At 41.2% G+C, this 19,392-nt stretch overlaps 1 protein-coding gene across 1 annotated transcript; it reads left to right on the top strand.

Moving 5' to 3' along the window:
* The first annotated feature begins 4,545 nt into the window (after positions 1 to 4,545).
* DUSP13A (dual specificity phosphatase 13A) lies at positions 4,546 to 7,860 on the top strand. Its single transcript, XM_071563523.1, has 3 exons — positions 4,546 to 4,797; positions 5,094 to 5,311; positions 6,417 to 7,860. Exons 1-3 carry the CDS (start codon positions 4,637 to 4,639, stop codon positions 6,614 to 6,616), a joined length of 579 nt encoding a protein of 192 aa, XP_071419624.1. The 5' UTR covers positions 4,546 to 4,636; the 3' UTR covers positions 6,617 to 7,860.
* Positions 7,861 to 19,392: the final 11,532 nt, after the last annotated feature.

The following is a 19,392-nucleotide window of genomic DNA, read 5'->3' as shown; positions in this document are numbered from 1 at the left end:
ACTAAAAATTTGCTTTGTTGATAATGTAATTACTACGAGATGCAAGACAAATCTAAATTATAGCTTCAGTTGAAGCCAAAAGCAGATGCCAGTGTAGCTCCATTAAGTTAATGACATCAGACTTTTCAGAGAATGTGGCCTTGTGATCTTTGTTCTAAAAGGAAAAACCAAATCTTTTGCAATGCTTATATGCTGCTGTACTGAAACAGGAAATTTTGCATTTCAAAGTGCTTCAAAGCTGCATCAAGTTGTCAAGTCATCGAGCAATCTGATGCAAATATCCACTGTTGTAAGATCCCAATTGTAGTGGGCTATATACTGGATATTCAAATCAGAAAAAAGCTGTGAAAACTGCTGGTTTCCACATGCCCTGATATTGGTTCAAAGGTGCATATCTCTAAGCAATCTGTGCTGTCCTCCTTTTATTTTTTACACTAAATGACGTGGTTTTTCAAAAGAGTTGCTGAAGTTGGAGGGAATGTTCCACTTTCTTTGCCAGGTTAGCAGCCTCTGCAAACAATGTAGAAATCAAGTGCAATTTCAGTCCTCTCAATGTTCCTCTTCTTTCCCTTTACAGGCACTCGAAAAACTGCTGAATCTGAATTCATCGGTGACAAACCATAGAACACGTACATATGAATCTGAAAAAAATAATCAAATGGACTTTGTCTTCCTGTTAATAATGGATCTGTTAATAAAGCTGGTTGACAGTTGAGGTAATTTTGCTTACTCCAGATCCACATATTTATATTCACAAACATAGCATTTATTTGACAAGGAAAACAAAATCACAGGAGAGCAAAGCAATTTAGTTAAATAAGAGTTTGTGCTTCTCTACTATGTGCATTCTTTACTCTTTCTGACATGAATTTTTCTTTACCAATCGCCAGCCAGTCACAATATGTTGCACACTTCCAGGTGCCAAGCTGGTACAATTTACAATACATTGCTGCATTTGCTTGGATCTGAACAACTGGTGTAAGCTAAAAATGTAAAAACAAGCACAAACTGAAATTACAAATGGCTGAAAACGTAACTGCAACAGGCTGCAGGGCTGTCTCATCGTGGAATAGGTCACCGTGACAGTCCTGAAATCAACTCACCTTTCTGGTTCTCATTCTTAGCTTTTTCATGGGAGGTGCCAGGAAACTGCTGTTTTGTTCATAGCGCTATGGCTTTGTGATGTGGGGTTTTTTTTTTCATATAAAGATGCAGTAGAGTCTACCAGCTCACCAGATTCCAGGAAGGAAAAAAAGGAAGGCAGAAATTTCCTTACTCTGTTTCCCTACGCTGTTTATAGTGAGACTAACAATGAAACTAAAAATTATTTCCCGAATTCAGTCTCTAGACTTTAGAAGTCCAGGTTGGAATATGAGCTGTATTTAGATATGAATGTGAATTCAGGACTATCTCCAATTTACAGGCCCTAAGATATGTTATTCCAGCAATAGATTTCCATGCAGTGAACCCCTGGCCAAAAGCTGCGTCCAGAGTAAAAGCTGGGAAGACAGACACGTGTGCACTGGCTATGGAGGCTGCTGGACTGGTTTGCAGCATTGATTTGCCCAATGACAGGACAAAGAGCATGGCCAGAAACTGAAACACAAGATGTTTGACCTCAACATGAGGAAGAACTTCTTTATGCTGAGTGTGACAGAACACTGGAACAGGCTGCCCAGGGAGGTGTTGGAGTCTCCTTCTCTGGAGACATTCAAAACCCACCTAAACATGTTCCTGTGTAACCTGCTCCAGGTGGCCCTGCCTTGGCAGGGCTGGTGGACTGGATGATCTCCAGAGGTCCCTTCCAATCCTAATCAGTCTGTGATTCTGTGAACCTCAGCACTAGAAAAAGGCTTGATAGTCAGTTTCTATCTGAAACTATCACTGCTACTGGCATTTTTCTGTTCTGCCTATTTCATCACCCTACAAATATTTTGAAAATGACCAAATGAGCTTGCACAGAAAAGTAATAAAGAGTGTAAGTAGACATATAATAGCTGCTTAGTTGCTGCACTTCAAAGCTGAAAGCTACTTCTCAGTGCTAAAATTTGATGTTCTTTGAAAGGGTGAATTATCTAAATAGTTTGTGCTTTATTTAACAGAAATTTCCAATAAACCTCATTCCGTCACTTTGAGTTGTCACTTCAGGCCATGTGACATGAAGGCATTGATGTAAGTTTGACAGGCAGTGCCAATGCTGACATGTCAGTTTGAGCATTTATGACAAATTATATGCTACAGATATTTTTTAAACTACTGTGGATTGCCAAGGTAAAAAAAAATCTTTAAAATATGTAATAACACTGATGCATCTTTAGATTGAAAACAATTCATTCAATTCACATAGTTAGATTGATTGAATGTTCAGGGTGACACTTAATACAATAAAAGAAAGGAAATTTATATTAAAAATTCACAACTAGCTCAAGTTATATAGCAAAGGAAAATGAGATGTGTTAATCTAATGGGGCTTTTTTTAAACATTGTCATTAAGTAAAACTGTTAGCATTTAATAATTTGAAATAATCTATCTCAAATTTTAAGATCTTTCATGGGGAAAAAAGGTCTCAGCTGAACGGAGAATGAATAGTTTATTAATTCTCATCCTGTGAAGACTACTACATGGCAAGGGGGTATCTTTCACTAGAAGTGCTAATTGATCTAAATTGCTCTTTCCTTTTTTCTGGGCTGGGGTGCGGGTTGTTGGTTTGGTAATGTCATTTTTGCACAGGTCAGGTCCTGCTTTATAATTTCTTTGTAATCTTTGTACTTCAGTTGAAGCATCCTTAGGTCAATCATGGGTGAACTTTCAAGTATCTGTTTTATCTTCAAATTTCTTAATTCTATAGTGGAAGAAAAATAGATGGAATGCCTAAGGTTTTATCAAATTAGAGAATCATAATAATTTTTCCAGACAGAAAATGAGCTTATTAGAGGAGGATAGGACAAAAAAAGTGGGGGAAAAAAGAATAAACTCCATGTACACATCAGACAAAATTGTTCCATATGTTAAAAATACATTAATGTTGTACAATAGCAGAAAACTCCGTCTCAGTATTGACCAAATTATACCATAGAATCATAGCTAGCTGAACTTCCATTCTGTAACATTCGACTGTAAAAGCTTTCTTCTTTCAGGATATGTGAAAGGAGTATGATTTTGGCAATTTTCACTAGAGAGATGCAAAGGTGTTCCAGGCCTGGCATCAGTTAGAACTGATAGCAGTAATTTCAATGGAAGGAATAGAATAGCCACTGTGAATTTCCTGTTCTCAACTGTTGCACATTTTTCTCAAATGCCATGCTGTATGCTACTAGAGCACTCCATGGCAGTTTACACTGTTGCCACCTAATATATTATTAGCCAGAGAATGTTTGATTTAGATTATTGCACCAAGTACTACCTACAAAGTAATCACAACGGCATTGTACAATTAGAAGGATGCCTTCTGTTGCTTGTTCCAAAATTAATCATGCATTAACTTCAACTAAAACAGCACCTATTTTAGGTTCATATATAACTGCACACAAATGTTTTGTTTAGAGCTACCCACCATTCCAACAGCCATGAGGATCTCCAAATTCTTGGAATTTCAGAAAGTGCCTCCTGCACAGAAAGCTAAATTTGCCTCTATTCAGTTTTTTGCTTTTTACATCCATTCTATGCAGATTTAAAAGGGCCAGGAAAGAAGCACAAATGTAGAGAGTCAAATTCATCTGAAAGCCAGATCTCTGCCTCCTGTCTGTTTCAAAGGCAACTCCTGGATAAAAAAGGTCGGTAACACAGCTTTACCAAAGCTATGTTTGCAGACAATTAAATGTTTAGAAGATGTTAAGTGTGGAACGCCAGAGTTGTGAAGCAGATGGCTGCATGCCATAGAAATGTTGGAGGCACACAGGACTTGGAGATCATTTTTCTGGAGTTCACGTTTTTCTATTTGTCATCTTTCATGCCACAGATGAACTCTGAATTCTTAGTCAGTGCATTTGGGGTAGAGGCCAATAAAAATTTTACAGCTGAAAAGGAATAGCCGTAAACATGAATGTCACCTACTTGACAAAACTTGATTGGCAACAAATGGGCTGGGGTAACATTTAAAAAAAATGATAGCAAAGTCTCACCTTGAGTCTCCACCTAGAAACCTGAGAAAAGTAAACTAAATTGATTAACTTAACATGCTCAGTTAGTAAGTTTTCCTCATTCATGAGCACAAATCGATCAGCTTAAAAATCACTAGTTTACCAAAGGAAAAGAATAAGAACAAAACAGAAAAACAAGATAACATATCAAGGACAGTCACAGCCATGTGTTAGGGGGTGTCCTGCGGGCAGACGGTGCTGCCACATGTGGTTGATGTGCCAGTTCAGGGATGAGCCCTGAGGAGCGGACTGGAACCAGTAAGGACCCAGTAATGCCCGGTTTGGCACCTGCATCTGTTTGAACTGGCTGTGCCGGTCAGGGCAATGCACAGACGAGCGGCCAGCCCCGGGAGGGAGCCCTGGGGCCGCTGCAGCGCGGGGACACAGACCGGGCGCCGCCACCTGTCCCAGCCCCAGCCCCTCTGCAGCCCCCCCGTGACCGTCCGGGCTGGCAGCGCTCGGCGCCGGGAGCCGGCCGGGGCAGCGGGGTCCCAGCATGGCTGGGGCGGAGGTGCTGGACACGCAGGCACCTTCAGGCGCAGGGACAGGCACGGGGGACACCCCCTCCATTAAGGAAATCGAGCAGCTCCTGAGCACCGGGCGGCCCTCTTGCAACCACGTTGATGAAGTATGGCCTAATCTCTTTCTGGGAGACCTGTAAGTACACACACCTCTGTTTATGGACACACCTCTGCAGTACCTTCTCTATGTTAGTATGCCTCATGGGTGCGGCTTTAGACAGCCCATAGTTTTGCTAATTGGTGTAATTTACATTGCAGACAGCACGATTTCCGAGATTAAATGATGACTGAGCTGGTACTTGCATCTCGGTTGGCCCTTAGAAGCAATGCACAGGCTGATGCTCCAGCTTGGGCAGTGGAATCTCACAGTGCTCCTGATCTATGAATATCACTGCACACATCTTGATTTGTTTGTTTTTGTCTTTTCCTTAGAGTAACAGCTCACAACAGATTTGTTTTGTGGAAGATGGGTGTGACCCACGTTTTAAACGCTGCCCACGGCACAGCATACAGCCACGGAGGCCAGGACTATTACGGAGCAACCATTGATTATTATGGTGTACCAGCTCATGACCTGCCAAACTTTGACATAAGCCAGTTTTTTTTCTCCGCAGCACAATTTATCCACAAAGCCCTGAACACGCCAGGAGGTATGAAATTATTGGTCACATTTTGATGCAAGTTGGCAGCGTCTTATAACAGGTCAGCTCCACAAGCTCAGTGGTAGACAAGTCACTGCCTGGTGTCCTGCCAGCTGCTGATAACCTGCACGGTGGGTGGCAGGAGGAGGGAGTGCTATGCACATGGATGTAGGTCCCAAAAAGCTGATGTGAGAAAAGAGATGAACAATGCAGGAGAGAGACTGAGACAGAGAAAAGAGGAGAGAAGAATATCTGGAAGGAAAGGCTCATTCAAAAAGGGATAATAATAAATATGTATTTAAAATGGACACCCTCTTTTGAGACCCTGTTATAGCAACTGTATTTATAAGAACAAATGAATAAAGAGACAAAAGTCCTGATTTTTATGATCATCAATCATATGAAGAGGTTCATATATTGCAGATGATCTTCTTGTGTGAACCGGGCCTGCAGGACTGTGTTCCCAAGCAGAATAATTACCTTTACCCAAGGAGATTTATAGTTAGTTGCACAAGAAACTGAGCTTTGTGGCAGTGGTGCAATAAAATACTAATTGACCTGTTTTACATAAAAGACCATTTCTTAGCATGAGCAAACTGGCATTAATGGAGCTGTCTCTGTATCATGGGTTTTGCCTTAAAAACAGAATTACAGTTGCATCAAATTGCCTTACTGTGTAATGGTATTAGGCCAGTCATTTTTCTTGGTGGCTAATGTGTTAGTGCTATCCATTCAGGCCAAGTTTTGGCATTCTTCTTTGCCTAAGTAAGCCCTCTGAAGCCAATGGGTCCAATTTTCCTTTTGCTCAGAAAGAACTTCATTACTTCATCAGGGTTTTTTCTTTGGTTTGTCACTGTTTCTGAGATTAGGTGGGGATCTCATTTCTTACACAAGTGAGTGTGTAAAAAGTAGAGTAGAGTTAATTGTTAGCAGTTCATGTGTTCTATCAAAAGGTAAGAAATATGTCACATTTGCAGCATTACTCTGAGCTGGAGAAGTCAGAAGGGCTTTGCCTTCCCTTTAAATTAAACTTTGTCTGCTGTACTGTACTGCTTCTCTCCTATGTTTCTGGGTTTTTGTTGTGTTTTTGTTGTGTTTTTTTTTTTTTAAACAGCTAAAATATTGGTGCATTGTGCAGTTGGAGTAAGCAGGTCAGCTTCCCTAGTCCTGGCATATCTCATGATAAATCACCACCTCCCATTAGTTGAAGCCATCAAAACTGTGAAGGAGCATCGATGGATATCACCCAATCGTGGCTTTCTGAAACACCTGCGAAACCTGGATGTTCAGCTCCGGCAAAAGAAGGTCTGCTGAATGGGCAAACCTATTTACATTCACCTTACTGAGTTTCAGCCTTTGTAGCCATTGTGCATATACAACTTCCTATGACCAGTGCATGTTACAAAAATGAAGAAAATTATGCATCAAAGTAAAAGGTCAACAGAACTGTAAATGGATTCATTCTGATAGCTCAGTTTTTCCAAGACCTGCGCAGCCAGAAGACCCACACCAGCAGAATGTCTGTGAAGCTCTCTGCAGTCTGGGTCAGCAAACCCACAAATCTTTTCTTGTTAAATATGTTTTCAGCAAGATATTGTATATTGTGTAGTATTTGGAGGATGTGTAAAAAACATCAGGTCTTCAAAGCATTTTGTAAGCTTGAACTCATCAGTTTGCTCTCACTCGAAATTATCCCAGATTTGTTTTGTGTCAATGGCTTTGAATCATCCATGGTTTAATATCAGGTAGAAGCTTAGCTTGCATCAGTGGCTTGGCTTAATTGATAGAAATTAGTTTTAAGCTGTTTTGAGGATGTCACTTTTCCTATCACCAGTTAATCGGTACTTAAACCAATGTGATTGTTAATACAGCAACAGCATTTGAAATTCATGCTACCGTTGACTGAAATTTAGCTTGTTACCTGGTGGTGAACCATGAAGTGATGATCAAATTTAGTTTTGCCCTTTGCAACTGGTTTGATTTATTGATTAGTTGACCTTATAAAGATTCCCTGACAGATTAAGTAAATACATTTGTGCTTGTTTGTTTGCATTTGAAGCATCAGTTCTGATCATTTTCCTCTCTGCTGAAAGAGACTTGCAAGGTTATTAGAATACTACAATAATGGTGACTTGTGAATTGAACCTCTTCTTACTCAGACCCCATATTCTCCTTAATTCTTGGAAACATTTATGACATAAATGCTGATTCTGCCTAAAATTTATGAGAATGTAGAAATCCATCCCTGTTTCACTGTATACTAGTGCTTTGCAAAATAAGCATATATAAGATCCTTTCAGACATCAGTTTGACTGTTCAGATTTTCCTAAACCTTGCCAAAGAGCTCCACTGACAAGAGAAAGATACGACATTGTCATGTGAAAAGATCAAATAGGAAATCACATTTAAAACCCAACAGCTTTGGGACAATCTTTATACCTCACAAAGCAGCAGAGCGGTGGAGGAGGAGCTGGGTTTGCTTTGAAGTTCTCCATTAAAATTAATAGGGATTTATATGAGTTAATATTTCATTGTAATTTATACTTCATTCACATTACAGTAGGTTTTAATCTGGAAACCTTTTGAAGACATGGCATTAAAAAATCTGAAATTCATGTGAGTGAAATAATACATCTTAATGGCTTTAGGCTGGGCAAAATTAGACACATGTGAGCAAGATTAATTGAATCCTCCCATCAGAATAATGCTTTGCATGCCCCTGAACATCTGTCCTACAAAGCCACAGCTGTGAAAGCTGTTCCTGTTGTAAATTAGTACCTGCTCTCGAAGATACTGCTCATCCTGGGAGAGTACTGTTTCAGCAGGGGGAGAGGAGAGAAGAGGACAGAGAGAAGCTGAGTCAGTAGGACATCCAAGCCAACAATGACATGGTTGTGATCTTGTAAGCAAGACTTACCTCAGTGGAGGAAATGAACTAATGCCTTTCTCAAGGGCACTGGCAAATCACAGAAGTGTTTTTAATCTGTAGAGTTGATGTTGCTTATATTTCCTGCCTGTCTGCATTGCTCCTTTCCTTAGATACAGATTAACTTTGGCTCCAGGTTTGTTCAGGGAAAGAGACTCCAGTCAACGTAAGCAAAAACAGAAGAGTTAGTCCTGTAACTTCTTAAAATAGAAAGCATTGTTTGCTGTGATTTGCTACGAGGAAAAGGGGCCTCCTCACCAGTCACTTACAGTATCCATAATTCAAGTCAGAACATGACAACATTAATATTTCATTTCTTTCCACTACCAGTATGAAAACTTGTATTTTGAATGTTGGTTTGGTAAGTTAGACTGAGGAACCAAAACAAAGGAAAAATACTTCCTCGCCCCTGGCATTTTATTTAGAAAATGCACATTTGTCAAGAGGGTCTACACAACACAGGAGCTGGCCAAAGCACTCAGGCTCACGCAGCTGTGCCTGCATACCTTCCTTGGAGTTTGCAGGAACTGTCAGTCTTGAAGGTCCTTCCTGACCAGGAGCTAGATTACCTTCCATCTCCTCTGGAGCTACAGGTGCACAGACTTTCCTGCCCCAGGCTTGCCTTATCACTGCATCTTTCCTTAGTCTGTTCTTAATTCCTTTATCCCTTTTCAACTTTTTTTTTTTAGTATTCATCTGAAGGATGCATCTGTCAAAGTCCACAGCAGGGTGCATACAGTTCAGGAATGAGGTCTTCCCATGGGAAAGGACTATGCCAGAAAGAAGAGTTAGACCTCCTTTCAAAAGGATTGGTGAAAATAAATTTTTTGTTCTTCTGTGAGTAATTTTCATCTAGATCCAATTCCTGAGCCACCTCAGCAAGCAGGTCAAGAGGGCTAATGCCAGCTCAAAAGAGGCTGCAAGTGAAAGGTACTCTCCCAGCTGCAGCAGTGGCAGACTTAAATCTGCTTAAAACAATCACAAAACCAGTGTCACCTGAAGGGACCCATGTGGTGTTCCAGTGAAAAATTCCCTTAATTTTATTTTCTAGTACAAGAACTGAGGGCATTGGATGAAGTCACTAGAAGTCAGGTCTGAAACAAGAGGGGGTTTGTATATGTATGTATGGCCAAACTTCGTGAACGAAGATTTGGGAAGGGTTCTCCCCAGGTGGGGGTGTGCCCTTCAAGCCTGCGCAGTGGATTTTTTAGGTGAAGGCACAGCATGCACAGAACTGGCCCCACCGTTTAAGTCCTGAGGTCCATTTGCCATGGCCGAGCGAGCTCAGACAGCGACAGTGAAATCTTCAGGACTGTCTACAGCCCCCGGTACTAACCGGGGCTGACCCTGCTGAACATCCAAGATCTGATGGAATTGGATGGCAGGGAGGCATTGAACTGCCTGGTACAGTCTCCGCTGAGACTCGAACTCATGACCAGAGGGGGTTTACATGATCTGTATAATACCTTGCCACAGGATGCTGCAGAGAGTAAAAGCCCATAAACATTCAAGGGCTACTGGAAAATTTTATGGGACAGGAATCCATTCAGAGTTACTAAATACTTACAAGCTCCTTTCAGGTCAGGAAGCTCATGAGCTGCAGTCAGCTGGAAGCTGTGAGAGTGTTAGAAAGCAGTATAATTCATACTTCTGTGTTCTTATTTTCTGTAGGCATCCACTTACAGCCAGTCAGGCAAAGGATAGTGGGCTTGGTGAACCAGGACAGGCACAGGACAGTTGCTCTCGTGATCTTTATTTTGAACTCACCCTTAAGATGCACTGTCCCCTCTTTCCTGGTAGCTTATTATTAGAACTGGGTCACATGAGGCATTTGGGACTGTGACTCAGTTGCATTGACCGACATTTCTTTCACAGAGAAAGCTCTATTGTGGCAGGAACAGCAATATAGATGATGTGGGGAGGGGAGTAGCGGGGAGTAGCATTTTTTTTTTGCATAAGATTCACTTAATGGAGAATTTTCATTTTTTTGGCTGTTGCCCAGTGCATGAGGGATGTAGTGCTGAGCTAATCTGGGGAGGCATCAAGGAGCATGCCGTATTTAGAGTCAGCCACCTGCTTGGAACATCAAGCAGCAGCAAAGAGCATGCTTCAGCAAAAACCCTGCCCCGTGGGTTCCGCAGCAGCGCCTTCCAGCAGGCCCTCCTCTGCCTAAATCTGCACGTGCCCTCCAAAGGGGTCCGCGCCTGAAGACAGTCAGACCCCGTCAGCCTGGGAATGCTCTGAGCCTGGCACTCCCTCTGCCCAGGAACTGCCAGATATTTTGGACAGCTGCAAGGTGGAATTAAATCACGTGGGTGAAGAGTGGCCTAATCTCTACATAGGCAATATGTAAGTGTTATTTGAGGCTGAGCTGTTCTAAAGGGCTGGGAAATACAGTACTCGTTAACATATGCTGTCCAACTTTATTTAGTTAGCGTTGGTGAACTTAATTGCCTTAAAATAGACTTAAGATTAGCATAGAAGAAGCAAAAGGACTATTCTTTAAAAAAAGAACCTATCAAATAGAAAAATCATTAAAAAGAGAGTTAGGCTCTATTGCTTTGCATTATTTTATAATTGTTCAATGTATAGATTTATAAATGCTGCAGCATTTACCATATAAAGCACAAGGCAAACTCATGATCCTGAGCAGCCTTAAAATTGAACAATGGTTGGATTTTACCTGTTCAAGTTTAATTTTAACTAGAATGGAAATTTTCATGTTAAAAAGTATTCTGATTTTGGCTGTTTATATGACAACTTGATTTGCAGTTGAAATTTCTGACAAAAAAAGTACAGATGTTCTGAATGACAGCCGACCTCACTGTTTACTTCTCAAAGCTGTGCATATAGGTATTTCAGTCTGAAGCACGGGGAAAGCATGCAATCATCTCCCCTCGACTTGCCTGCTGCCCAGTGGTATGCCAAAACAAGTTTTTTTTGCCACCAGCAGGTTGCAAACTTGTTGAAGTATCTGGAAATTCTAATTACAAAAATTCCTACATGAGAGAAGCAGGAGGAACTAACAATCCTTTGATTAGCCATTGATTACAGCTAGAAGAGGGCATTCTTTGAGCTATGAAAAAGCAAAGCCAAAAAATGAGCTAGGTGATTGCAAAATAATTTGCATTGACAAAACTTGGTTTTACAAATTGCAACCTCCTTCCTAATCTCACTACAGTTATAATAAGCAGTGTGACACCCTGCAGGTGGGCCCTGCACACAGCGGGTGGAACCCAGCAACAGGGCTGTGGTGTCAGACACTGGGTGTGGAAAGGCAGAAGCCAACCCAACAACATGCAGTGCTTCAATCAACTTCTGCCTCAGCCATGAGAGTGGGAAACCAACCTCTGCTTTCCCAGTTAAACCTTGTAACTGTACTCGGAAATTAGTAGAACCATTTTGAGAAATAGGGACTTGTAGAACTGAGCACAACAGGTAGTGAAAGCAAAGATTTAATTAAAAAAAATCACTGCAATTGTGTTATCTTAACATCAATATTTAATTTTAGACAGTCTTTAAAGTGCAGTTTTAAGGCCTCTTTTTAACGTCTTGTCTGTGAGTATATTTGCTCCAAACTATTCTTGGATGTTTATTTCAATCACATTCTGTCTATTGAGGAAAAAAAAAAGGAATGGTGGGGCATAAAATGAAAAAAAAATATATAGGGAACAAGAGTGGGTATGTGTAGTAAGGAAAAGATGAACTTTGAGAACATTCAGTTAACAAGAATAAAAAAGTAAACAGGTTTGTTTGCTAATGCAATAGCTGATCACTAATACCAACTTAAATACAAGCTACAGACTGCAAACAGTGAAACTGGAAGTTGATAAAGTGCTACAGATAGAATTTTCTTTATTCTGCCAACAACAATAAGACAAGTGTGGACAATACCTGACAATAAGGTTTCATGGGATCTTCATGAGATAGAAATAGGGAATAGAATATTAAATTAATAACTAAATATTTGCATTTAAGGCTCAACCCAATTCTCAGTCAAGTCAATAAACAGTGGATCACTGAGCAAACCCATGCCAGCATCAGGACTTGTGCCAGAGCTAAAGTAATCCAAAGTTGTACCATATATTGTCACTTCTTATTTCTGTGGAAACAGTTGTGTGCAGTTTCTGAGCAACTCCTTGGAACTCAAAGATCAATCTAGAATTAATGCTGTATTTTATAAGAAATATTTCTCCTTATGTGTTTATCAGAAATCTGATTATCAGGGTCTTTAAACAAGTTAAATCTGTTTCAAAAATAAAGTAGGGATGGTTGACTTTACATGATGACTCTCATCCTGAAGGACTTTGAAGCTGTCAACAAACAGATTATTAAATATTTGTCTGTCCATCAGCCATTGCTGATATGCAAGGCCAAGGCCAAGACCCTCTGGGTTTAAAAGTAATACGTTTTTTGAAGTGCTATGGGCACAGTAAGTAAAACATCCTGCAGAAATCAAACTTCATGCTGATCTTAAGCAGGTAGGTTTATTAACTGGAGTTTAGCCAGACTGACAAGGCTAATACCACTTCAGCAAAGAAACATTATACAGTTACAGGGTAAGCCAAAATGGTTACAGGCTATGGTAAAACCTGTATGGTCTTTTAACTTACATATTTCAATTCCAATTATAGGAGGACCTGAGCTACCTCCTGAAGTGCATTTTTGGGTGTTTGGGCCAGAAATCCCTGATGCCTCTGTAGTCAACTGGAGCCTGTAAAACTAGTGAAATTTATTTCTTTGCCGAAGTGAAATAGCTTGGAATTCTGCATGTTTTGAGTACATTCAGAAATCACAACGTTTTACGATTCTTTTACTACCTTTTTCTTACACATCTCAAACGGGAAAAAATGTCTCAAAGTGTGGCGGGCACTGGGCCCTACAGACAGGAATGCATTACAAGGCAACAAGATACTTTGAGATACTTTTTGTCATGAGCTTTCATGCATGATTCTCCATAGCTCCATAACCCATAGCAAGGAAGACCTGAAAAGGCTTGGTGACACCCATGCACTGAATGCAGCACATTTTTGCATGGAGAATCAAAGGAGATCTAACCTCCCATGGCCAGGAAATGCATTATTGTGGAATAACTGCAGAGGACATGGTCGACTTTCACCTTGTCACACATTTTTCTACCACTTCTGAGGGCATTCACAAGGGCAAATGGTGAGTCCCTGTCCTGACTGTAAACCACTGCTCCTACACACCACTTCCATTAAGCAATCACAAATTACTTTAGCAGCATTAACTAAATGTCTCTCGACCACTTGGGTAAGCCTAATTATCCACTTACAGACATTGTGTCTATTGGCAGGTGGGAGAACAGCGGGATCCTGAAAGATTAGGAGTGACCAACAAAACCATATCCACATCAGTGGCAAGGATCACACATGGTCTGCTGGTAACCCATCAGGGTGCGTCTTCTGTAGCCATAGAGAAAACCCCCCACAATTATAAAAGGGAATGATCCCATATTTTAGTGAGTGGGGAGAAAGTTCTGACTTCTCAGTCAGAAATCACTGACATTTTTAGTTTTCCTGTATTGATTCATCAGAATACACAACACAAAAATAGTTACTTTTTGGTTTGAGAAACAGCCAAAAGCTGCAAAGAGCCATTGCAGAGACATGCCAGTTGGCCATTTACAATGCCTAATGGCATATGTTTTCCTCTGTTTCTAGACTTAGATCTCTAGAAACAAAAAGTGGTTCTTGATTTATGAAAGGGATGTGTATAATACCCTGAAGGCTACTTTATCTCAGCTGCCATAAATCGGATCTCTTGGAGATGAGATGAGATGTGATTGAGGAAGAAGAACTTACATGATCTGTGGTCATGGCAGTATTCCTTGCAGCCTGGAACAGCACTGCATGTATTCATTTCTATTCTGAGTGAAGAAGTCTCTATTCACTGTATTCTTAGAAAAAGCAGATCTGCTTCCTTTGTGCTGGCTTTGCCTTACAATATTCTGTCACTATTCTCTAGGCAATGCCATCCAAAGAGTTATTCAGTAGCGAGCAATTTCATCCAGCTGCAGGATTTACATATTGAACTAAGATACAGTACACACCTATGTAAACTCTAAACTCTTATGCAATTAAAAAACCTAAAGTGAAAAGGCGAAATGTCAGACAATCTGAATATGAGATAAAGATGTAAGGAACATGACTAAAGCTTTGGCATCAAACCTATCTTTCCTATTTAGGGCGCAGAAGGTTTCTGAATTTTGTATGCTCCCATCAGTCCTCAAAAGTGCTAGATACTCCTCTAGGATACATTCCTAATTTGTTGTCCATTCTGCTCATTAAAACTCTTAAAACTCAACTCCAAGAGAAAATAGGCCCCTGTTTAATATTAATGCTATTAAGTATATCCTGGACATAAAAAGATGTTAATGTTTTTTGCTGCACTGGGATCAGCAAATGAAAAGGGGGAAAGATTGTCCAAACCATACCAGAATAGGAGACAGTTTTTGCACCCTGGTGACAGTAGATGCTCAATGGCTGGGGAATTCCCAGCACTACCTTCCTCCTGCCATGCTATCTGCCCAGCTCTGTCTTAGCTTTACAGACATGAGAATTGCTGCAAATGTAATGAAATTGCATCCATAAGTAAGCCTTTTCTTCATCCTCAGAATTTCCTGTTCCCACCAAAATTCTTTTTACTCAAACATTGCTGTGTCTCTAGCACTAGCAAACACTGAAAGAGACAAGTTCTTTAATTTTACAGGAATATTTCATAAAGGAACTGCTCTTTCAACCCTACTCTGCTGGCTCAGAAGACAGGTTTCTCCCAGTACCCTGTGTCCTGCAAAGGAAAGGGAACTGTAAAGATAAAAACACTTTTGAAATGACTTGGCTAGACCACCCTAGGGTAGTTCTCATCTTAGAGCAGGTCTCAGAAAACAAATCATAGTTTTAGACTGAATTCCTAAACATACAGAGGTAAAATACCTGAGGAAGTTGCTGGTGGCAATTCGGCACCTCAGCAGAACCCCATAGCATTTGCCCAGAGTTCGTGCACATGTGTGCATTTCTGTAGAAGATAATGCTGTACAACATCAGAACACCACTGCTGGGGCCAAAAAAAAAATCCTGGGGAAACTCCCACCCAAAAACCAGCAGTGCAACCCAGAGCTGAATTTGTCCTATTTCCCAAAAGAGAAGTGTGCCAAGGACAGCATGGCCTATGAGGCAGACATTGCTGGCAGGCTCTCAAGTGTCAAAATAGAACCAGCATTGCCAGCAGCGCACATCCTGCACTTCACGGGCAAGACACAGACAAGAAAAACAATCAACTAGTCTGGTAGAAAAAGTGGCTTCCCAGGATCACTCTGACCACGGCGTAATTGTGATCAATCCACATTGGCAAGTATCATCTTTCCACGTGTGTTTCAACAACACCAGCTGCCTGCAGAGAGCAGCTCGGGCAGGCTGATGCATGCTTGTTATTGCCAGCGTAAATATCTCTGCCTTGTGTTATTGTGGCACAAAGCAGCTGGACCATTTGAAAATCATTTAAAAAGCACTATAAAATTAGGGCTCCAGTGCTCTTATTTTATGACTTTCACAAGCAGCCATTGCCTAGAGAGAAATTATCCTCTTTATTTTCAAGGCTAAAGGTTCTTTTAACATTCATCAAAATCAAAGTGCACCCTTGATAACACACTGAGCTGTTACTTATCTAGTACAGACTCTTTACCTTCTGCATAATATCACATTTGAGATCTCAGTTCTTCATATACAACTCATTTCATTGTGTCTGCTGTTGTTTTCACCAAGTGAATTTGCATAGTTTCTGGAGAGGCTGAATGATGCCCTGCAACATATTCTTTCTGTAATTCCCTTTTAAAAAAAATTTATTTTTAGAACTATAGCCTGGAGTGTTTTTGTTACTGATTCTTCCATAAAAATGGTCAATTACCTCTTTGGCAATGGATTTGCACAGGCCAATTAAGCACTGTAAGCGAGAAATTTTCAAGGGCAGAAATAGTACTTAGGTGCATAACCCGATAGACTCACCTTTCTGCCTTCAAAAAAATCTCTTCCCCACATATAAAAAAAGTCTTTGATAATTTTATCTTTTTTCCTATTCTTGTTTTCACAGATAGCTTCTTTACCAAACTCAGGAAAATGGTGAGTGAACCAAAGCAGCATGACAAAATGCAAACAGTACAAAGGGAAAGCCATTCTTTTTAAAAATAAAAAAGAAGCACAGCTGTATCAACCCTACTTACAGCTCAGACCTGAAGGGCTTAGGAAGAGACGCTGCATGAAATCCTTAGCCACAAAAGTGACAAGTGGGGAATGGTAAGGCCCTGCACATGCTCTGTGCTGCAGCTCAAGAAAACCACTGGATGCTTCTGTGTTGTTTAACCTGCCTTGGGTTTCTGTAAGAGACTGGTCACCTTATTATCTAGACATCAAATATAGGCTGAAGATAAACATTTACAAGGACATAACTTTAGCTCTGCTCTCATGCTGCCCTCTTTGGCCAGGATTTTATGTCCTCTGGGGGTAGCAGATCATTCCTGTGCCAGAAGGTGGCATGCTTTCAGATCCCTGCAAGGGGGGCTGGTTGGTGCTAATAGATCCCACTGTGAAACTATGTGTAGCCACATAGAGCAACTGTACAGTCAAGATGCATCATCCTACACGGAGGAGGAGATGTAACCAGCCAGAAGGCAGGTTGCATGTGTGCAAAGAGAAGTTTGCCACCATGCCAGCATCTCTGAGAGCAGAGGGAACTTGAATTTTTAATGACAGATTTTGCCTGTCATCACCCAGTTTGTGACCCATCAACAGAATGGTTAAGGTAGCAGAGGGATGAGGTGAAGTTGTTTGGTAATCACTATTTTTCATGACCCTAGAAAGGCAAAAAATGGGACAGGCATGACAGACATCTTCACGGATCAAAGAAGTGGGACAGACATTTAGTAAGTCAGGATAAGAAAGCACCTCAGCTCTAGGGCAAATTTTATATTCCAATAGTCAGTTACCACCTTGCTGTGCCTGACAGTCTCAGAGAGAAGGGCCCAATTAAACTCACCTAGTTCTAGGCTTCCTGCATTTCAGACCAGATTTGATCTTCTGGGTTAAGGCTGACCCACCCAATCTCAGCCCTTATTTGTGGCAATAGTGAAAAGTGGCAAAAGAACAGAGGTCAGTGTAGTCCTCTCAAAACCTGATCCAGCACCACAACTGTGATTGTGTCACCTGTGCAGGAACTTCCTCCCTTCTGAGCTGACCTGCACGTGTGCTTGTTCCCTCTCAGGTATGTATACCTTCCTCAATAGGACAAAAATTAAAAACTCAAGGATATATCCCTCACTCAGCAGAACAGATAATCCTTTCTACCCATAGATTTCAAATTTCTGGACGGCTGCAAATTTGCCTTTGTTTTGTGGATAAACTACCTGTGGAGAACAGTCAGTGTTCACTAAAAAAGGTAGTTACGGTCGCAGTCAATGTTTCAGTGCTGAAAAGGGAGGATTTTCCTCTCAAGCACTGGAGGGAAGATGTTTATAAAGTGTTTTTTCCCTACTAAAACCTCGATGTGTAAAGGCTTGCTCAGCTCGTGTCCAGAGCAGGATTAAGCATGCCCTGGAGCTGCTTTAACCTAGATGATCAGTTGCTGGAAGCCTGGCAAAAGGACACAGGTGGTAGGATGTCCTGGAAGAGGCAGATTCAAAGCCATTTTGGGCTCAGTTAAACCTATTAATTTCCAGGAAGGTTTAATCTAGTTCTGAATATCAGGTGGGATCCCATAACTCTGAGGTGGGCAGCCAAAGGGCAAAAGAAAGTTCCTGGATGCTGGCAGTGTTCTTGTGGTGCTGCCAGCAGCTGCAGAGCTTCCATCACTTGCTTTCTTCACAAAATGAAGCCGATTCTGCTGCTAACTGCAGAACCAAGTTGGGACCAAAGACATTTTACCAAAAGAAGCAATACAACAAAGAATACCTTAAAAAATCAAGTAGGATCAGAATCTGGAGGGGAAAGGTATGAGGGCACTGGGGTCTGTGTTAGCATCATCTCATGGGGCAAGGGTATTCTTGCCCAGATGATGTGTACCCATATCATCAGTTCTTTTCCCTCATTGTTCCAGCAGTTGAAAGTTGATTTAAACAGTTTTGTTTTGCTCCCTTACTCTTGATCACTTGTCCTCCTCCTCCACATTGACTCTGTGAATTGGTTCATAGTGATAAATATATTCCCAGCGAGGGAGGCAGATTTTCGATGTTGGGTGCCTGTGTTATAGAATTCAGTGTTTAGTCATGAATACTGTGGACACTGCATTCATAAGACAGGTGGAAAAGGCACCAAGGCAGGTTAGACTTGAACGTATGAATAGTGACTCATTCTTCATCAGCCCAGAGTAGAGCTAGGGGAAGACAGCATAAGAACCAGGACAGCTGCATATCTTCCAGCTTTTGGCTTTCAGTGGTTTGGCTGCTTCCTAAACCTCTTGATGCTTTTAATTACTACAGACTGGACAGAAGGGCAGGTCCTAGTACAAAACTCCCTAGTTGCCCCAATGAGCTCCTTGCCTCCATCAGCTCCAAGGAGGTTAGCTCAGGCTGTGCAGGAAAAAAAGAAAAGGATAGATGAAAGCTGGGTGAGGAGAAAGGGTGTCTGGGTGAGGATCAGGCTGGATGGGTGAGGAGAAAAGGTGCATGGATGAGGAGGAAGGGTGCGGTTTCTTGTATGTCAGTAAGTGCTCCTTTTAAATGACGGCTGGGAGTGGATCCCACCATGAGATGCCTATCGCTGTGTATTTTTCAATCATTCAGATTGCTTTCTCCTGCCATCTTGTGGCAATGAGAAAAATCACAGCGTTTCACTAACAGCAGCATTGCCTGCTGGTCTAAGTTAGTAAAAGCAGTGTATAATTAGATTAGTTGGCATAATTGGAAAAAATACGGTCCGTCTTGCATATTTAAAAGCTTGACTAATTTTTCCAGCTCTACCAGTTGATCTTGTAGCAATGGTTCTTTGGTTATCCCAGTGCAAAATGTCTGTTTTGTAGACCTCATGTTTCCAGAATGTCTGTAACAGTAAAGGAGAGTTGCTTAATAGGTGAGGCCTTACAATTTGATGACAAGATTTCCTCGAGCATACCCTAAATATTTTGAAGAGGGTCCTTTTTGCCAGTTTTGCTCTCA

The sequence above is a fragment of the Pithys albifrons genome, chromosome 9 (assembly GCF_047495875.1).
Source record: "Pithys albifrons albifrons isolate INPA30051 chromosome 9, PitAlb_v1, whole genome shotgun sequence".
Classification (NCBI taxonomy): Eukaryota; Metazoa; Chordata; class Aves; order Passeriformes; family Thamnophilidae; genus Pithys; species Pithys albifrons.
The sequence above is the reverse complement of the archived record's forward strand: the minus strand, read 5'-3'. Positions and strand labels throughout refer to the sequence as shown.

Excerpts from the sequence above, each read along its gene's own strand:
- DUSP13A (XM_071563523.1), top strand. The coding sequence starts at position 4,637 with ATGGCTGGGGCGGAGGTGCTGGACACGCAGGCACCTTCAGGCGCAGGG. Across the intron at positions 4,798-5,093 it reads AATCTCTTTCTGGGAGACCT|AGTAACAGCTCACAACAGAT; the intron begins GTAAGTACACAC and ends TCTTTTCCTTAG. Across the intron at positions 5,312-6,416 it reads AGCCCTGAACACGCCAGGAG|CTAAAATATTGGTGCATTGT; the intron begins GTATGAAATTAT and ends TTTTTTAAACAG.